The sequence below is a fragment of the Filicampus tigris genome, chromosome 14 (assembly GCF_054856515.1).
Source record: "Filicampus tigris isolate MCC_2025a chromosome 14, RoL_Ftig_1.0, whole genome shotgun sequence".
NCBI lineage: Eukaryota > Metazoa > Chordata > Actinopteri > Syngnathiformes > Syngnathidae > Filicampus > Filicampus tigris.
In genome coordinates this window covers 18,347,837-18,367,341 of record NC_141230.1, presented here as the reverse complement: position 1 = coordinate 18,367,341, position 19,505 = coordinate 18,347,837, and the positions used below count along the sequence as shown (strand labels likewise).

Below are 19,505 nucleotides of genomic sequence, written 5' to 3'. Positions count from 1 at the left end.
ACAATCCTGGGTGCTCCCTGAACTCTTTATTAGAATTTTGAGAGATGTATACTGTCAAAAATTTCCTGTGGTAATGATTTAAAAAAAAAAAAATCACCATTATGCAAACCTGAAACATTGTTCGATAAACATGCTTCAAGACGTTACAACAAAGTGAAGAGTAAATTTATCTTTAGATTTTGATGCCAATATTTTCCTTTTCACTGAAAATGAATATCGGTTCTCGGCCTCATTGACTACTAATAATCGGTATCGGCATCGGGACTGAAAAAAGCATATCGGTCCATCTCTAATAAATATAATGTACATTTACATTGTACAAGATCTCCGACAAGCTAAGTTGGTTCACTGTGTTTAAAAAAACAACCACGGTTACAACAAAAGTGCTCTGCATAGTTAAGATCAAACATTTTCGATTATAAACTTATTTGACATAATAGCTGAGGCCTAGCTGGAATTTTCCTTTGTAAAGTCCGGTGATTTCCGCATGAGTGACTTTGGGAGGAGGCGGTCAAAGTTCCAGGTCCAAAGTCAACAAACTGCTTCAGTCTTTAAGATGAAGGACTATATCAGCAGCTGCTCTGTGAGTATCTGCGTCAAACGCTTTAGTTTTCAAATGATCTGTCCTGGTGTGTATTGATCCACTACACGTCTTTTGTATGAACTGGCGGGGGGTGGTTTCCAATTCTCTTTTGTGCGCTCTTTCAGTACAACCAACTGTATCAAAATGTCAAACGGGTGTCGAAAGATGGCGAGTATTTCTGCAAAGAACTTATGGGCGTTATGCAGCAAAGGTAGAAGAAATGCAGCAGCACACTTTACAACCGAGTGACTTGTAAAGCGTTTGGCATTCATGACACCTGTTTTAGGTCCGAGCTAGACCACACATATGCTAAGGGGCTTCAAAAACTGGCTGGAAAACTTCTGAGAGCTTCCAAAGGGATGACCAACAAGTAAGGGATGCAGGCTTATTGTGTTGTTTAAACAAGGGCTAAATGATTTTGAAACATTTTGATTTTTTTTTTTTCAAGTGCCACTTGCCATGTAGGTTGTATTTTATTTTTTTTTCACAAACACAATTCAGTACTATTCAAATAAATGATACCAGGTTTATAATACATAAATGTTTTGGTCTTATTGGTGAAGCTTACGCTGGAAAAAAAAAGGCAAATGAACCATAAATTAATATGAAAATGAGTTAACTTATTAAACACTTTGACTTGCAGTCTTTTAAGCATTAACTGCGACAATTTCATAAAATTCTTTCAAACAAGTGCGGTGTGAACATAAGACAGTACTGGTGAATCACCAAATCAGATCAACTACTGTATGCGAACAAATCTGTGGCTTTATCGCTTTTTAATTTTCATGAGACAATGATCTGTAAGCATGTGGACTGCTCTTCTTATATACTGAATTTATCCAGACAAATAAATGTATAAAATATACAGTACACACAGTTCATCTGAAATGAAGCCATTTTTTTTTTTTTGTTCTGTCGATTTGAATTCGATGAATTGTTCAGCCCCAGTTTAAACTTTTCCCCACAATAATTGTTCCGTGGGGCACTAGATGATAGAATCGCAGCAGCAGACGGGATCTAAACACAAGCGAGTGTGAAGCTGTAACCTTTTCATGCTTTCAGCTCTGTCTACGGTGCCTGGTGTCAGGTGTCAGATGAGATGTACTCCCGAGCAGATGCCCACAGGTAGTCTTTATTCTAAACCATTGATGATTGGAAAAAAGAAAAAAAAAGAAAAAAAAAAGCTGCTCAATGTTGCGATTTATTTATTTATTTTTAGATCACTGGGAAATGCATTTCAGCAGGAGGCCATACTGGAATTACGTCAAGTCTTAGACGAGCATAACAAGCGAAAGAGGCCTGTGTGTGTTTTCGTGTTTTTTTAAATTTTTCTATATATATATATATATATACAGTCGTGTCTTAAGATACAAATTTCATTTGTTCCATGACCACTGTCAAAACTCAAACTGATGACTGATATCTCAAATCATCATCCCCCCGTTGAAATGACTGAAAATTGCCATTAGTCTGTACCAGCCTTCACCCCTAAAAAAACAAAAACTTTTGTAATGTTTGATTATTGGAATTGTTTAATGAAAATAAATGAACTCTATTATTATATTGTGCTTTATAAAAACATACATTAATGGCAATCAAATACGTAATAAAATGAAGGTTTTTATTTTTATTTTTTTGCTTCAATTCAATGAACATTGAATTGCTTTTTCGACGGTCTCAGCTCTTCAGTAAGCCGCAGTATAATATTAGTCATTCTTCACAGAGGACGAATATATATATATATACACAGTATATATCTGTGAATATTGTTATATTGTCGGGCTATGTGTTCTAATATCCGTTTTAAGGCTTATAACACCGTGACTATTGATGCTATCCGTTAGCCCGTCAATGTTTCCCATCACGTGTTAGCATTAAGCTAGCATAAGGCAAAGTTGCGTGGTTGCTCAAAATGAGTAATTATGGGTTTTTTTTGGTACGAGTAAACTTAAACTGTGAGTAAAAATAAACATCTTGAAGCCTCTATTGTTGAACAACTATTCACTATCTGCCAAACTTCTGCTTGTTGTGAGCTCAGTTGACTGCCACCGTACGCACAGCACTTATAGCTCAAATATTTACCCGCAGGTCAAAAAAAAAAAAGAAAAAAAATCGGATCTGGAATAATTTTCAAGTCGGGTCACACCCATCTCAAGGCACAACTGTATAGAGTATGTTTAAAAAATAACACTGTTTAACGTGAATCTTGATGAACGTCCTCTGTTTTAACAGCTCGACAACGCCATTGAGAGAACTGGAAAACTTGTTACGGCGAACTGGACTGAGCAACTCAAGGTTAAGGCTATTCTAATAGATACAAGGATAAGAGCCCGAGCACAGCCGTTTAGTCTATTTGTGCATCTGTGAATTAAAAGCAGGGGTCATAAGGGCAGCCCGATCCTGATGTTAATTTTTACAAGAGGAAGAAATGGTGCCGCTGCACTTGTGGTAATGTTAAATCATTACTATTAAGCTCCAAAAGAAACAGACCACTGAGTCTTTGCGGTGGTTTGGAACTGAAAAGCATTATATTGACAATCTTTTTTTTTTTTTAATTTTGTGCTTTTAGGTACAGTAATCAAAATATTAGAAACAACTCTCCACCGGGTGTAGTGCATTACCGCAGTAATAAATGTCAACAATGTCAAAACTGAGCATTATAGACTTTCTTTTTTTTTTTTTTTTTAATTTAGTTAGTGTAAGTTATGGAAGGCCTGCTTTAGTCCTTCAAATATACACATTGGCTACATCCTTATGTCTGCCTTTGCTGAACTCTGTAACAGACCAAGAAGAAACTCATTGGATTAACACGGGAGCACGAAGCCTTATTCAACTTTGTTGAGAGTAATAAGCACATATCCACAGAGAAAGAAAAACAAAAGGTAAGATGTTTTCCAAATGCGGCGTAGAATTTTTGTGACCCATTTCCCATTCGCCTTTGCAGATGCTAAACCGGCTGACAAAGTCGGCAGAGGTACAGGCGCGGGTGGATGAGGAGTACTTTAATACCAACATGGAGGGCCAACATATGAGACTCAAGTGGGAAAATACACTCAAAAACTGCTACCAGGTGCCCAAACGTCTTTTAGCTCTTAAAGTGTGAAGTAGTCAGTCAAATTTGACATGCTGCTTCTTGTATTGGCTCCGATTATGTTGTGCAAATGTACTTAAAGAAGGAAGTCAACCCAAACAATTTCTTCACAATATTATGTTCTACTGTATGTAGCTCCACTAGTCCAAAACACGGGATTCTGATTAACATAACGTATGTGGAATATGAGTTAAAGCAACACCGCGTAAGTATTCGACCTTAATAAAATATTTTCATAACTCTTCCGATGAAACATAGGCGGACGACCGATTGAATGGTACCTTTGTCATGGCCTGAGGGGGTCTGTTTTGCTTTTACCGGCACTAGGCAACTTTGAGGTGGAAACCACAAACCCTGTCACACACAAAAAAAAAACTACAAATGTGCTGACTGCTATACGGCACATGTCACTCCCCAACCCCCCCCCCCTTTCCCCATTCATTACACAGACAAAATATTGTATTTTTATATATTTCGTACAGAAATGCAGTTCAGTCCAACTGCAGGTGAGCAAGAGCTCAGGATCCCACGACAGTCCTGCGCCGCCGGCGCTCATGGGAAATGTGGGTGACTTTACTTAAAACACCACCGCATTTGCCCACATGGCGCCGCCATAATCAATGAAAACTTAAGATGACAAAGTTTTGCTTTAAGCGGTAAAATTTTTACCGCCTGTTTTTGTCCATCTCACGGGGCGGCCATTTTGCCACTTTCTGTCGACTGAAAACGACATCACAATTGCTCAGCGCTCAGGTAACAACCAATCATGGCTCAGCTTTAGAAAACAGGCCAGCCGTGATTGGCCATTGCTGCTTAACTCATATCGCACAAAATATTAATCAGAATGGCGTGTTTAGACTATTGGAGGCACATAGAACAGATTATTGCCAAGAAAATTTGGGGGTTGAACTCTTTAACAACAGTGTCCAGTACGTCTAAGTACATTACAGCGTCACCCAAATGTCATTTTCCTGCTTTTGAAGGTCATCCAGGAGCTCGAGAAACAACGAATTGAAGTTCTTTGCAACATTCTGAGCCGGTACAACCTGCACATGTCCAGTTTTGGCCAGACCCTCAAACATGTAATATGTCCTAATAAATATGCACTATTGTTGTTCATGATTCTTATCATGCCATTAATGATAAGGTAACTTCAATTTGGATGAATGTGATCGTTCCAGGGCCAAAAGCAGATCGAGCTGCTGGTCCAAAGAGTGGACATGGATAAAGACATACAAACGTTGGTGGAGGAGAACAACGTCACAACAGCAGACAACACAGCCGAATTTTTGATGACGGATTATTTTGTATGTTTACTCTTATTATTTGAAGTCAATTTCTGGATGGAATCCCTGCTTGGTAGTCTCACTCTAATGTAATGTTCTATGAAGGGAAATGACACTATTTAGTTTTAAGGTTCTTGTATGTTAATATAGCATATCGCCGCTGCGCTGCGAAAAACGTCTCCGATTTTGGAAACTTTTTAAATTTTCACATTAATGCGATGTAACGCGGGAACACCATTCATGTAAAAAAAAAATAAGAAAATGAAGAAAAAAAATGGAGATAAGTGTTTTTCACATGACAGCGACGCTATTACTCTCAAAAGCATGACGGATGTTTGACTACAACGGCACAATGTCTGAAAAATATGGTTAAAATGCATTGTCGATTATTGCAGTAGTTTTGACGCCGCGTGGAACTGAAAGTCATCGTAATTATTACTTGACGATTGTTACGATATCTGTATAATTTTTTTTTTTTACCCGTATTAAATTTCACAGAGTTATGCCTTAATGTATTTTCCATTGGTGCCTCTGTATTGTAGCTTCTGATTAATTCAGACCCTGCTTGTGTCGCATGCATCAGGAGGAAGACCGCAAATCGCTGATGTGCAGAGAGCGGAGAAGAGAAGCCATTAAACTGAAACTGCATCGCTTGGAGGACGCGCTCTTAAAAGCAAAGAAAGACTGCGAAGGCAACCCCGCACTAATTATGTCAATTCAATGCAATCGAGTGACCCGAAGACGTCGCTCGCCTGAAAACGTCGCCGTTATCTCGTTGCAGGGATTGAAAAGCTGATGAAAACCTACTCGGAAAACCCTTCCTTTTCCAACCAGAGGAACCTGGAGGAGACCGAGCAGCAGCTTGATGAGGTGTGCGCCGTGTGTCCTGCTTTGGACTTTGTGGATGATGAACGAGGAAGCTCAGTTGAGTGCCGTCTTGTTTGCATACCAGAACACTCTGAAGCTGGATCTTCTGGAGGCCACGCACTACAAACTTTCGGTATCCTTGTGTGAGCTAGAGGGGAAACCCAGCTCCTTCCATCGATTTAGGGACTGCATTGTCAAGTGGAAAGATAAGGTACTCTGCCAACAGTTAAAATTCATCGAATTATCTCAGGGGCATTAAATTAACTGTCGTATTCGGATTAAGAATTTTTTTTTTTTTTTTTTATTCAGCATTGCCCTTGGCTGCGTATACTGTTAATTTGACACCTTAACTCATTCACTGCCATTGACAAATTTACTCGTCTTTTCACAGTCCAGCCATTCAATCCCAGGAATTTATTTATATTTTTTTTTTCAAATTTTTTCAAACGTTAGGGTTGAAAGAGGGTCAGAAAATGTCTGGCAGTGAGTGAGTTAATTAAGAAATGTCATGCTTTTGGTATAACAATTCTATTTGACCATTAAAAATAACATTTTGGTGAAAGCGCTTTTACATGTGGCGCATTGACTATTGCAGAAACAGATGTTTGAAGTTAGAAATACTGTTAAATTAGGGCAGTTGTGTCAACACAGTATTAGAGGCTCCATCGTTCCCTTTGGGGCAGAATCACAGCGGTGTCCTGTTTTTTTCTGGACACTACTTGACTGTTGTGGCTGAGAAAAAAATAAAATAAAATCCACTCTAAATGCTAATGCACCACCGCATACAGCATCAGTCTCTCTTAAAGCCCCACCGTAAACAGCTTTACAGATCCCATGTCATCCCCAAACAGGAAGTTTGGACAACAAAAATAACACCAATGTGGAATTGAATTTTGATATTCACTAGGATGTCCCCATTTTTATATACACATTGTGACCTCATCAGGGCAAGCAAATTGCTTTAGAACTAGTGCTGTCAAGCGATTAAAATTTTGTAACTAATTAATCGCAAAATTTTCCGCGATTAATCGCATTTTTCAACTACATTTTTTTTACAAAGCTTGGAACCGATATTTACTTGAGTAAAATCTTGGAATTAATGTGGAAAAAAAAATACAAGTATACAGTATTTGGATTCAAAGACTGTTCTAATAGCTTTCTTTGATCCGTGAATATAATTCTTTTCCAGTAAAACACAACAATTGAATGATACACCAAAGACGTACAACCAATGTAAGTGTGCAAATTATTTTGGATTTCTCCAATGAGCCATCAAGCAACTTTTTAAAGTCAAACTACAAAAAGTCCTTCTTTGCGACAGTGACTCTCCTCTAAGTTTGGCTGCATGAGCAGAGGTCAGCTACTACAGGAAGTAAATAAAACTGAGTTAACTTTTTTAGTGCGTTATGAAATTTCAATTAATCTCCATAGTTAATGCTTTAATTTTGACAGCCCTAGTTAGAATATATTCATCAAAGGAAACATTGAACCTCAGCATATTTGCAATTTTTTTTAACCCATTCGTCGTTTTGTGCTCAGGCCTAAGCTAAGTTGAGGAACTTCATTTTGACAAAAGTAGAACATTGTTGCCACCTTGTGGCATCAACAGGCAATTACAGTAACAAATACCTTTTTTTTTTTTTAGGGGTTCTCAATTATTCCTAGATTTTTACTACAGCTGTGGGGTTTTACTGTATTGATGATCTCGATCATCCCGTCAGGACTGCGAGCACAGTGTGGTGCAGCTGACCCGGCCGGTGAAATTCAGGAGGACTCCCTTCAGAACCAGACACTCCCTTAGAGCATCCATCATCTACAAAGGACCCGTTCAGACAACAAAATGTCAAACTGAAGAGCCGGCATCCGGTGGCCAGGTCTCTGGCACCGCACCGTTACCGGAATCAGAAGACCGTGTTCAAACCCCAACACACGCGCAAGAGCCCAAAGAACACGGTAGGACTTTTATAGAAAGCAGATGTTTATTTGGAACATTGTTTTTTTTGTTTTTTTTTAACATGCTAAACAGTAAAATACATTAAACATACAGTTCAAAGAACACCAGACGTTTGCACCGTGGGACAATGCAAGGCCTTATACAGCTTCACACCTCAACGCAGTGACGAATTACCTCTGAAAGAAGGTACGGGGGGGAATAAAGTGTCCAATCTTACCAAAAATCAGAATGGAGATATATAAACTAATGTGTGTTAACAGGGGATCTACTAGATATTTACACAAAGGAAGAGAATGGCTGGTGGTTTGGTGCACTCAATGGCCAGACAGGTCATTTTCCCTCCACCTACGTTGAGGAGCTGCCTGTGCTAAGTAATATCAAATCATCTGAAGCCTGAAGCTTTCCAAAGGAATCAACATAATATTTGGACTTCTTTTTTTTTTTTTTTTTAGTAATAGTCTTAAATTTGTTAAGAAAAATGGATCACATACATGTATAGAGCTGCATTATGCATTATTTCCACTTATTAAGATAAACAATCCTGTGTGCACGTTTTTGAGGATCCAATATGAGTTTTGTCATGTACTCAAATAAAAATGAAACCAAAAAGTCACAGGTTTTCATCTGGTGTAGTAAGAATCTGATTTCTGTGATATTATTTACCACCCTCACAAGCATTTTATATCCATAAATCCGAGTCCTGATTCAGTATGTATTCTTTTGCTTCCAAGTGCTATTTGACAACATACTGTACACGGGTTTGCCGCAAAGCTCTATAATCTTTGTTTTTTGATCCCGTCTTGGCAAGCTTGCGAGATAAACTGCTTCCTGACGTTTTTCAGGAAAACCTCTATTTTCTTGGTCTCCTGCAGCCGTCTCTCCAAGTCTGGCAAACACTCGAGCGCGGGCTTGCTCGACACAGCTGTAACATGGAAAGTTTTCCGTAAATTTCACAAAAGACGATTTACAGGTACTGGACAAGAACTCAAATTTCTTGTCACAATTAATATTTTTTCTTGTCATGACTTTAAACAAAAAAAAAAGCAGATGGAAGCACATTCAAACTGTATATTACTTTGACAATTTTCCTCAACTCTTGGGCCAAAGATTTCACAAATCAGACCAGTTTGGCTTAGAAATAGGCTAGTAATAGTTTCATAATGGGTCTTACTTTGATATGATCCATCTTTTTTGAGTTCCATTGTGATAATGTATGGACTGTTCCGGTCAGCTGGGTCGATACTCCGAAACACAAACTGCAACTTGTCATCTTCACAAAAACAGAACAAACCCAGTTATACAAATATTAGGACTGGAGTCATTTAAAAAAAGGGTTGCTGAGACTTTCAATGCAAGGATTATACAAAGTGAAATGTCAGTAACAAATCTGCCTTGCCTTCAATTTTTCGTATTTCCATTCCCAAATTATCCTCAAAAATTAATCTGTTTTTTTGCAGGTTCTTCAGTCTGTTCTTGTTTGCCTTATATTGGGACTCAAGTACTGTGGAATTAAAGAAAATTAAACAAGGGGACATGCCAGTTATTTAAAAATATAAATAAATAAATAAAAAACATCTAGGCTGATGATGCCTAAATTATACTTACATTCTTTTGTCTTGTTTTTTTCTTCCTGAAGTTTCTCAAACTCCCGGACAAGAGTCATTTTCTGCATTTCCTTCTGATCACTTTCAGATGTAATTTCGGCGAGAGTGCGCTGTTTCTCCAGCGATGATGCATTCTTATGCTGCTGATCTGCGCATCAGGGCAATCATGGATTGCAATACAATTAAAGGAAAAAACGCGGCCCGATTTTACTCCACATTAACTTCACCTGCGCAATCTATCAACACGGATCTGCTATCACAATAAGAAGCAATGCTTGGTTTTGACTAAATGTTTATGGACATTTAACTAACTTAATCCCCCTGTTAAATTAAAAAAAAAATAATAATAATTATGATATAACAGAAACTGTACCACATACACCACCAGGAGTAGTTTACAATCAATATTTACTTAACAAGATAGAAAAAACATGAAACAGTTCATTAAATTCAACTCACCAGAGATGCCAAGTGTTGCGATTTGGCCGTATTTTGTTACAGGCAGTTCCCATGTGTGCCCGATGCCAGCGATATGTGGAACATTTCTTAACTTCGTTCACTCAACACAACCTTATGATTTTCATTATCACTGCTCATTTTTGCTGCATTTGATTGTAGCTCACCGTTTATTTGTTATGTGTTACAGCTATGCAGGATTTAGCAGCCATTTTTTCCCTAGCTATGAAAAACGTTTCTGGTTGTCAGAGAAAGCGCCGCTGTTTTACAAAGTCCACGGTCTATTTTTTTTTCTATTAGCCACCACTAAAGAGGGCTGCTTTACTTAAAAAAAAAAAAACATAATAGAGAGGTGCTGCTGTATCAAAATAAGATGTTTTACACAGAAATGAGGATTACATTGTTTTTTTTAAATAAATCCAAACCATTCCTCTTTTGCTGTTGCTCAACACTCAATTTAAATAACCTATATTTGATGGTTTAGTCACAGACTTTCCAAAGCGTGACACTCTTCTCTTTCATTAGGGGATGAAATTGCATTAAAACGCACAAAACAGTGAACTCTATATTGGCTGGCCGGGAGCTCAGCACCCCAGCTGTAAACTTTAAATTCATCCATGAGGTTGGTTCGTCAGGCGAAAAAAAAAAAAAAAACAACCCCTGCTGCTCCCTTGAGAACCAGACCAAAACTGTCAAGTGCACCCCTGGTTATTATGAATGTAAAGACAGACCATCTCTGATTTGATTGATCTCATTGACATGTGCAAACATTTGACCAAAGACAAAAATTCTCACCTTTTTTAAACGTCTCAATGGTCTCAAACAGTATCTCGTCATCTGCACATTTCTTCATACAGCCATCTGTGCAAAATAAAAAGGAAAATCGGTCAACACTCGGCATTGACATGAGTTGAACAATCACAAAGAGAAGGCTCGGCATTCACCCGCCGTACCTCGAGACAATTTGATAAACTGCCGATGAGAGTGGCTTAACTCGGCGGAAATGTCTTTGAGTTCAGCGATCGCTTTCAGCGCTCTGTTGTGCGCTTCTGTTCTTTCCTTGGCAAAAATATGAGCGCTGTTGACATCCGCGATTGATGCCATGTTTAAGGGCGTCTGTGGATGGAGACGTACAAGTTATAGAATATGTAAAGGGAAAATGAAAACACAAGTAGACGTCAGCATCGGTGCCATTAGCTCGTCAGCTAATGCTAACGCACAACAACAAACCGTTACGAGTTCGCGGTGGCACAATTTAAGGGACTTGAATATTTCGACAAACTTACTTCTGGGTATTTTAAACGTTGATGTGATACTTACGTGATGAAATGTTTGTTAAAACAGTTGAACTAGCACGTTCCGATCGGTCTTTATTTTCAAAATTTCGCGGTTTATTTTGTCTGTTTGCAGGCGGAAACTTAAGCCGGAAGTAAGGAGGTGGGACCTACTTCTTCTTCTTTGTATTTAAAGGCAGTTCGCAAACTATAAAAGTGAATTACCCCCATCTATTGATCTAAAAGGATCACAGCTTTGGCTTACTATCGCATCTACATTTGCATTCATAATTAATCAAAAAAATTAGAGCAAAATAAAATAAAAATTAAATCTAAAAAAGAGATTAGGTTTAATAATTATTTTATCTAGTCCTGTTGTCCTAAAAAAATTCTGATACATTGCATAATTTTATGTTTTACTCATTTCTTCAATGTGCTCCGCTCTCAAACGTTTACACTTCAAATTAAATGCGTTGATTACTTCATCAATAAAGAATATAAATATTTCCTTATTCATGGTACAGAATCATTTTTTGCTTTGCTTTTATACTTCATTATTACGCGTTGAATTACATCCCATTTCATAACATATTTCACATTTTCATCTTTTTCATGATTAAAAAGTATTTTTGCATTATTTAGCCCCACTAAAATGTTTACACTGAATGATTTTCTTCCTGTATCTAGTTTATTGCCGAATATTTCCCCCCCAGATCTTTTTGATTTCATATTTTAATTATTATTTATTCCTCCATTCATTAATAAAACGTTTCAATTAGGTAGGTGAAACTTAACAAAAAAAAAAAAAAATAGTAAATAAAAATATCTCAAAAACGTGATGTGCTAGAGGGGACAACAAACTAAAGAAATGTTTTCTTTTTTTTTTTTAAATCACCATCAGAAATACGTTTATGGACACATAAAGCCATGTCTGATTAAAATTTGCTGTTGACCAATGTAATCATTAGATACACACGTTGTGATGGTTAATCATATATGTGTTTATTTGCTGGTACCAGCTGTGCGAGGAACTAAAGAAAATAAATGAGGCTGGTCCTGGAGGTTGGGAGCTCTTCTTTTCGTGTTTACAGTGGCTAATATTTAACAATTGTCAAAGCAATGACGTGTAACATATCTAATGGCTGACAGTTAGGGCATTAACAGTTTTGTAACACGTTTAAGTGCTGTGCCCTCATGACTCTGCACGGAACATACGCACCCCCCCAAGATTTCTTCTGTGCAAACGGAAGAGCTTGCCGTTGTTGCCATGGCACCTCTGAATGATTTATTATCATGACACTGGGTTGACATATAAAGCTATCTGAGATGCGGTTTAGTGGTTATGTTGCTCCCACCGATGCTAGAGAAGTCACTCTTTCAGTCCTGGCCACAGAGAATCAACCTGAGATGGATTTCGTCCACAGTAGTGAGGTTCTGGTTATTCAGCATCTCCAGAACAATTACGGGGAATACCGTGACTTCCTCGGCTTCATTTCAACTGTGGGCGACCCAAGAAATATTTTCTCGGTTTATTTCCCGCTGTGGTTCCACCTGAGCCACAGCGTGGGCACCAAGATGATGTGGGCGGCTGTTTTTGGAGACTGGTTCAATCTCATTTTTAAATGGTAAGCCATATAGGTGTCGCTCACAGCATTCATTTTAGGGCTGAATGATTTTGAAAAATTTGCAAAGTTGCGATTTTTTTCCCCCCACTCAGTATTGCGATTTAATATGCGATCATTTTTTCAAGGTCCTCTTCCAATGTATTAACAAAAATAAGCAATCTATTAATGTGTATAACAATAAACAACGTCAGATTTATTACAAGACCTATTTCATTTAGGTAATAGATTGTAATCAGGATCTTGTGATTTCAGGATTCTCTTTGGCCAGCGACCTTATTGGTGGGTGCATGAAAGTCACCTTTTCCACAATGATTCTGTCCCTCATTTGCAACAATTTCACTTAACGTGTGAAACGGGACCAGGTAGGTTTCAACAATGCTATCGACTCACCGTTTTCAATCAAGTCCAAATGACTTGATTTCTGGCCTTGACAAAGATTTTTTTTTAAATTAAAAAAAAATCTATCATATTGTTAAATGAATACCTTTCTGCAACTATGTTACTTTGTATAGGTGTGCCTAATGAAGTGTCTGATGAAATAATATACAATCACTTCCAGTTGCCAACCTCTTGTTGGTTGTCCAGGTAGTCCATCCGGTCATGCCATGGGCTCATCATGCGTTTGGTATGTCATGATCACGTCTGCTCTCAACGCTATTCGGTCCTCCACTGTCACCATGGACCACACTTTGAAGAGGTGCGTCGCTCCATCCAGTTCCCATTAGACTTTTCCTGCATCGAGCATATCTTTAGGTGATGTAGGGCTAAGCGCACATGTGCATGCATTTTGTCAATGAACCAATAACATACAGTATGGTGCGTGTTTTTGGACTGTGGCAGGAAGCAGAAGACATGGCCAGGAAGGTCACTCAAGCAAGCAGATCCGAACTCCAGCCCCAAACGTTATCATTAAAAATCATATCTTCCACTCTTTCATTTTGTTTTTACAGATTTTGGCTTCTGAAGTCCTGCTTGTGGGCTGCTTTTTGGATCATTCAGATAAGTGTTTGTGTGTCCAGGATTTTCATTGCCACGCATTTCCCTCATCAGGTCATCCTCGGTCTTCTCGCTGGTAAGTTTTGTCTGATATTCTTCTATGTGTTTATTTTCAATTATGTGTCTTATCATACAGTATAAACTACTTGGTACTTAAAAAAAGTTCAGAGGCGTACGTTTCTGGGTGAAAATTTCAAGTTACGTTGCAGTACTTTTTGCACAACCTGCTGTTCTCGAACAAGGAGCTGACAGTAGAGTTAATGACAGTGTTTTAAGGATCTGCCTTTCTGTGACTCTTCCAATCTTTCTGTATTTCTGTTGCAACCTGCAAAAAACACTCTGTGAAACAAATAACAAAGCTCATTGGCCAATTCCTTGAGAACATCATGAAGCCACGCAATGCGGAGGTGTTGTTCATTAAATGTTGTCGATTTGATCTCACAATGTCAAAATGATGTTTAAATACCAATTCTGATTGAACCAGGACATTTATTGGTCACTTCGTGGATCAAACAAGTGATGTGAATTTTATTGCACAACTACTTGTCAGAGAACAGAACGTTTTGCAAAAAGAGCTGCAACATTGAACAGTTGGAACTGTGCATTCAAACGTTTGATCAAATATGTATATATAAACACCGTATTTTCCGGACTGTAAGCCGCACCCACTCTATTTTAAAATATAATAATGAAAAAGATAAGCCGCACCTATCTATGTTGAAAAAAATCGACATTTACTACATTTTACAGAACGATTTTGAACTGTAAATGTACATGTACCTGAACAGATTATTTCCTAACAGTGCCTTTTAACACGGCAGCAACTTTGCTGAAAACGGAACAGAGACAAGAGAAAATAAAGTACTTCTCTTCATTTCACTGCCCGCTACCACTCCAGTTTGTCAGTTAACTTCCGCATACCACCTAATTCATAACCTAGCGCATAGCGCCCTCGCCTGTTCAACTCTTCCACCTGCAGTCACATCCTGTTTATGACAATGTATTGTATTGTAATTCCGGTTAGAGCGCCCCTAGCGGCGAACGAAAAATCCACACAATTGCCACAGCTTTATATGAAAAACGTAGCGGTTTATACTGTATTCCGGATGGGGTCCAATAAGATCCGATTCAAATCAGTTTTCCTTACACCTTCATTTCTATCTTTTTGGCAATTTGTAGGTATGTTGGTCGCTGAGGCATTCGAACACACCCCCTCAGTCTCCAATGCAAGTTTGAAAGCGTACATCCAGACCGATGTTTTGCTCTTCGCCGTCGCCCTCGGCTTCTACCTGCTGCTCACTCTGGCAGGTTTGGATCCACTGTGGTCAGTCACCAAAGCCAAAAGGTGGTGCGCTAATCCAGATTGGCTCCACCTGGACACCACACCCTTCGCCGGGCTGGTGAGAAACTCGGGAGCCTTGTTCGGACTGGGCCTGGCCGTCAACTCTGAGATGTTCATTCGGAGTTGTAAGGGCAAGAGCGGCCACAAGATCCGATTTAAGCTCTTGTGCTTGGCCGCCACACTCACGACCCTTCAAGTGTATGACGTGGTGAAAATACCTACTCACACCGAGGCGCTTTTTTACATGCTGTCTTTTTGTAAGAGCGCCTCAATTCCTTTTGTTGTGGTCGCTCTTATTCCTTACTGTGTTCGCCTGATGATGGGAGATGAGGACAGGAAACTTGTTTAAAAGGAAAGAAAACAATGACGTGTTGATTTCATTTGTATTCAATGACATATACTGTATTATATACAAGTCTAGGGCATTTTTATACATGTTTTTATGTGGTTCTGTTTTTATTTTATTGCTCAGTGAAAAGCTATGCGACGTGATGGTCAAACTTGTTGTAAATTAAAGTTTCAATAAAATGGTTCATTTTAAAATGTGATTCTGATGTCACTTTAGCAAACCACAAATTGGACTTCAGTATTTTTATCAATACCCTAAGATTAAACAATGAACAAAAACAATGCTATATTGTAATAATATAATAACTTTTATCGTATTACTATAACAGGACAAACTTGTTTTTATCCATGTGCAAAATGAATCCATTGGTATATTTATATGGCACATTTTATAAATGTTACGCAAAACTTGCAAGCGCAGATGGAAAAATATTATGATCAATACATGAAATTATGAGAGCCTTGATTAAAAATTGGAAAGTACATGTTAAGGACACACTCAGTCCTGGTTTTGCCTCGGTTGAGGTATACATTTACCAATTAATCAGACAAAGTGTTACAAAGCAGAAGGGGGTTTCCGATTAAATTCGATTTGCATTTGACAGATTAGTGCATCTCCCCATCAGCGTCCATTTGAGGTCTTTCCTCGCAGTGTGTTGTTGCTAAGCATCCAGTGGCACCTCGGCACATTACATAAGAGTCCTGAGTAGTCAGGTGACTTGTTAACAAACAAAGCAGCATGTGCGTTATCCCCTCTGTAATATTAGTCCAATGTCCTCATTAGATAAAAAGGCAGAGCTGCTTTGCAGTGCAAGAGTTAGTCCCTCTCCAAGTCAAATAATTCATAATAATTACAATATTAGCAATATCATCGCTTACCTGACAGAATCAAATAAATACAGCACATATTTAAAAGCAGTAAAAAAAAAAAAGATGAAAATGTGCAGTGGATATAAAAGGTCTACACACCCCTGGTTTAAGTGTGATAAAATAACCAGCCCCCGATCAATCATTTCAAAACCTTTTCCAGCATTAATGTGACCTATAACTTGCGCAACACAATTGAAAAGTACTGTGGGTCGTTTTGAAAATAATCAAGTAAAATAATGTGGTTGCACAAGTGTACTTAGAACTGGGATGTGTCTGTGTTCATAACTGACACGTCTCATTCAAACCAAACGTGAGTCAGCACACACCGTCAATGTTTAACTCATTCACTGCCATTGACGAATTTATTTGTCTTTTCAATAATGTGGACACTTGTGCAACCACATTATCGCTGTTATTTTCCTTCCCCTCTTGAGTAAAAACTTTTTTTTTCATTGGATTGTACAGGTTAGTTTATCACTGACACTGGCATTTTAACAGGGGTGTGTAGACTTTTTATATCCACTGGCCACGAGAGAGCAACCTTTTAATCCCAAGAAAAATGAGCACGATTTCGCAATAGAACGGCATTTTTGGGGAACGTTCTCGTTCTAGCTGATGGGAGCTCCGGTTGTGACCAGTTTGTAATAGGCGCCGGTCTTGGCCATGAGTTCATCGTGAGTGCCTTGTTCTATGACCACGCCATTTGACATCACTGCGATGATGTCAGCGTTCTGGATGGTGGAGAGCCGGTGAGCAATGACGATGCTGGTTCGACCTTTTCTCGCGTCATCCAGAGCTGACTGGACGGTCTGTGAGGAGGGGGGGGGGGGGGGGCAAAAAAGCAACCCGTCATATCATCTTGTCGTCAGAATGTAAGTAAGCATCATATGGAGGAGCTTGTTTTTATATCCATAAAAATTACTACCTTCTCGCTCTCGGTGTCCAGAGCGGAGGTGGCTTCATCTAGAAGCAGGATCTTGGGGTTCCTGACGATGGCCCTGGCAATAGCGATGCGTTGTTTTTGTCCTCTTGATAGCTGGGAGCCTTGTGCGCCGACTTGGGTTTCATATTTCTAACAAACAGAAAGACAAATGCTTCACGGTTAGCGATGCGGAATCTTACAGCGCGTGTCAGAGGAACAAGTACTGTATGATGCATTTTGTACACTATAGGCAGTGGCGGCTACGTTAAACATAAATAATAAGTTGTTTTAGTCTTTAATAGAGAGGAACCAGATGTAGAATCTGCTATGTCAAAAAGGACACCACATGTCTAATTATCCACTAACTACCATCAATTAGCCACTCGGCTACAAGAAATGCAATGATAATAATGGAACTGTTATGATTAAATTTGGTGAAAAGTATGCTGAACTGATAAATGATTATTGTTTTTAATAACATAAAAATATATATATATATATAGTCATTGAACACACAGAAAAATACTTTTCAGAAAGCCATTTTCCTGGTTGTTTTTTTTTTAAAATTCTGATCGTTTTGGTTATAATATTCTCATTTCTTGTGATGGTGAATGTTCGCTGTTCAAAATAATGAAAAAATATATTTTTTAACAGTGAAATCTTTCACGATGTGCGCAGTGAATCTATAGAATAATGAATTGAACTACTTAACTAAATTAAGTTTTCTGCAACATTGTAAGTTATTGAGATTCACCTGTACGAAGCCCGAAAAATATCCGAGTATTTTAATACACACCCTGTCAACGGTCACTTTTGCCGTTTGACTTGAAATGAACCATTTTCATTTGTACTTGATGTATCAAAGTAAAAAGTTTGCTCTCACATCTGGCAGCGTCATCACAAAGTCATGAAGGTAGGCTTTTTTGGCCGCCGCCACGATTTCCTCCATGCTGACGCTGCGTGTGTTGTCCCCATACTGGATATTCTCCGCTATGCTGCAGTCAAACAAGACGGGCTCCTGGGACACGATGCCGATCTGAGATCTCAGGAAGGGCACGTTCACCGACTGAGACGGGCGGCCATCGATCAACTGTAATCAAAATCAGACATCGGGAAGTGTTGTGTCATTCGGAGATCAAGGTGAGCGTTCCCAAGGAGCGTACGCACGACTTTCCCTTCGTCCGGGTCGTAGAATCTTTCCAACAGTTGAACACTGGTGCTTTTGCCGCAGCCGCTGCTCCCCACGAACGCCAACGTCTGTCCCGGCTTCACGGACGCCAACAGGCCTTTCAACACGCGCACGTCCGGACGTGTTGGATAGGTGAATTCACAATTCACAAACTCTATTTCGCCCTTGAAATTATCCTGAGGATGACAGACTAAGATTAATCACAAGAGCAGGCACACGTGTGCAGGGGGGGTTGGTGTTCAAATGAAAAAAAATAAAAATAAATAAAAAATAAAAAAAGGGCACCCAATGCCAAAAATCTTCATACAATTAAGAAAAAAACATCCATCCATTATCAAGTATTATATATTTAACGTATGTACTGTTTTTTTCTGTCAACACAGACAACGTTGTCAATAAAACAACTAACAAAGAGAGTGAAGGGAACTGTTACATTAAAGTGGAAAGCAACCCAAACACACTTTTTAAGAATATGTACTATGCAAGCCCACTAGTTGAAACAAGGCATTCTGATCAATTTTGCGTTTGTGGAATATAAATTAAGCAGCAAAATTCACCGGTTTTTAGCCATCTCAGGGGGCGGCCATTTTGTCACTTCACTCGACTGAAAATGACATCACAACTGCTCACAACGACCAATCGCGGCTCAGATTTAGAAAACAGGTCAGCCGTCAGTGAATTTTGCTGCTTAATTTATATTCCACAAACGCAAAATTAATCAGAATGCCGTGTTTCAACTAGTGGGCCTGCTGGGAACTTATTCTTGAAAAAAATACCTTTGGGTTGATTTCCACTTTCTCATGAGGTATACGTTTTGGTTTGGCAAACATTTCTTCGCATTTGCATTTCTCTTGTGTTATGTACAAACCCATTTCTCTCCATCTGCGCTGCTGATGCTGATTTTAGGCGTTCGATCCAAAAGTTTGAAAAAGTGAGCAGCGGCCGTCTTGGCTTTGGCGTAATCTGGAGTGAAAGAAGAAGCTCTGCCCAGCGCAGTCCCACTGATGACTACTGCCGATATCACCCTGGAGAAACAATACGGCAGAACTACTAAACGCATACGATATAGTTGGAAATATGACTTTTAAAAAAAAAAAA

General features: G+C 38.8%; 4 protein-coding genes across 5 annotated transcripts in view; 2 read left to right on the top strand and 2 right to left on the bottom strand.

The window, feature by feature from the left end:
* Positions 1-556: 556 nt before the first annotated feature.
* Positions 557-8,178, top strand: nostrin (nitric oxide synthase trafficking). The gene is made up of 16 exons (XM_086051657.1): positions 557-583; positions 709-794; positions 870-953; positions 1,646-1,708; positions 1,803-1,884; positions 2,816-2,878; positions 3,367-3,465; positions 3,528-3,653; positions 4,658-4,756; positions 4,856-4,981; positions 5,544-5,652; positions 5,742-5,830; positions 5,913-6,038; positions 7,549-7,780; positions 7,875-7,967; positions 8,042-8,178. The coding sequence occupies exons 1-16, from the start codon at positions 557-559 to the stop codon at positions 8,176-8,178; spliced, it is 1,641 nt and encodes a 546-aa protein (XP_085907783.1).
* Positions 7,788-11,310, bottom strand: spc25 (SPC25 component of NDC80 kinetochore complex). Its single transcript, XM_086051658.1, has 7 exons — positions 11,162-11,310; positions 10,795-10,957; positions 10,637-10,702; positions 9,387-9,533; positions 9,178-9,282; positions 8,953-9,051; positions 7,788-8,703 (listed from the first exon to the last, which is right to left on the bottom strand). The coding sequence occupies exons 2-7, from the start codon at positions 10,943-10,945 to the stop codon at positions 8,555-8,557; spliced, it is 717 nt and encodes a 238-aa protein (XP_085907784.1). The 5' UTR covers positions 10,946-10,957; positions 11,162-11,310; the 3' UTR covers positions 7,788-8,554.
* Positions 11,311-12,343: 1,033 nt separating this feature from the next.
* On the top strand, positions 12,344-15,483 carry LOC147136661 (glucose-6-phosphatase 2-like). The gene is made up of 5 exons (XM_086051965.1): positions 12,344-12,740; positions 12,993-13,106; positions 13,330-13,437; positions 13,691-13,812; positions 14,916-15,483. Exons 1-5 carry the CDS (start codon positions 12,442-12,444, stop codon positions 15,425-15,427), a joined length of 1,155 nt encoding a protein of 384 aa, XP_085908091.1. The 5' UTR covers positions 12,344-12,441; the 3' UTR covers positions 15,428-15,483.
* A 360-nt stretch (positions 15,484-15,843) lies between these two features.
* abcb11a (ATP-binding cassette, sub-family B (MDR/TAP), member 11a) overlaps positions 15,844-19,505 on the bottom strand; it is a 31,124-nt gene continuing 27,462 nt past the window's right edge. For both annotated transcript variants that reach the window (XM_086051947.1, XM_086051945.1), the window contains exons 25-29: positions 19,276-19,432; positions 18,386-18,583; positions 18,102-18,308; positions 17,222-17,368; positions 15,844-17,105 (exon numbers count right to left, since the gene is read on the bottom strand). In XM_086051947.1, coding sequence (XP_085908073.1) covers positions 16,905-17,105; positions 17,222-17,368; positions 18,102-18,308; positions 18,386-18,583; positions 19,276-19,432 — 910 coding nt within the window. In that variant the 3' untranslated portion in view covers positions 15,844-16,904. The remainder of the gene's footprint in view (positions 17,106-17,221; positions 17,369-18,101; positions 18,309-18,385; positions 18,584-19,275; positions 19,433-19,505) is intronic.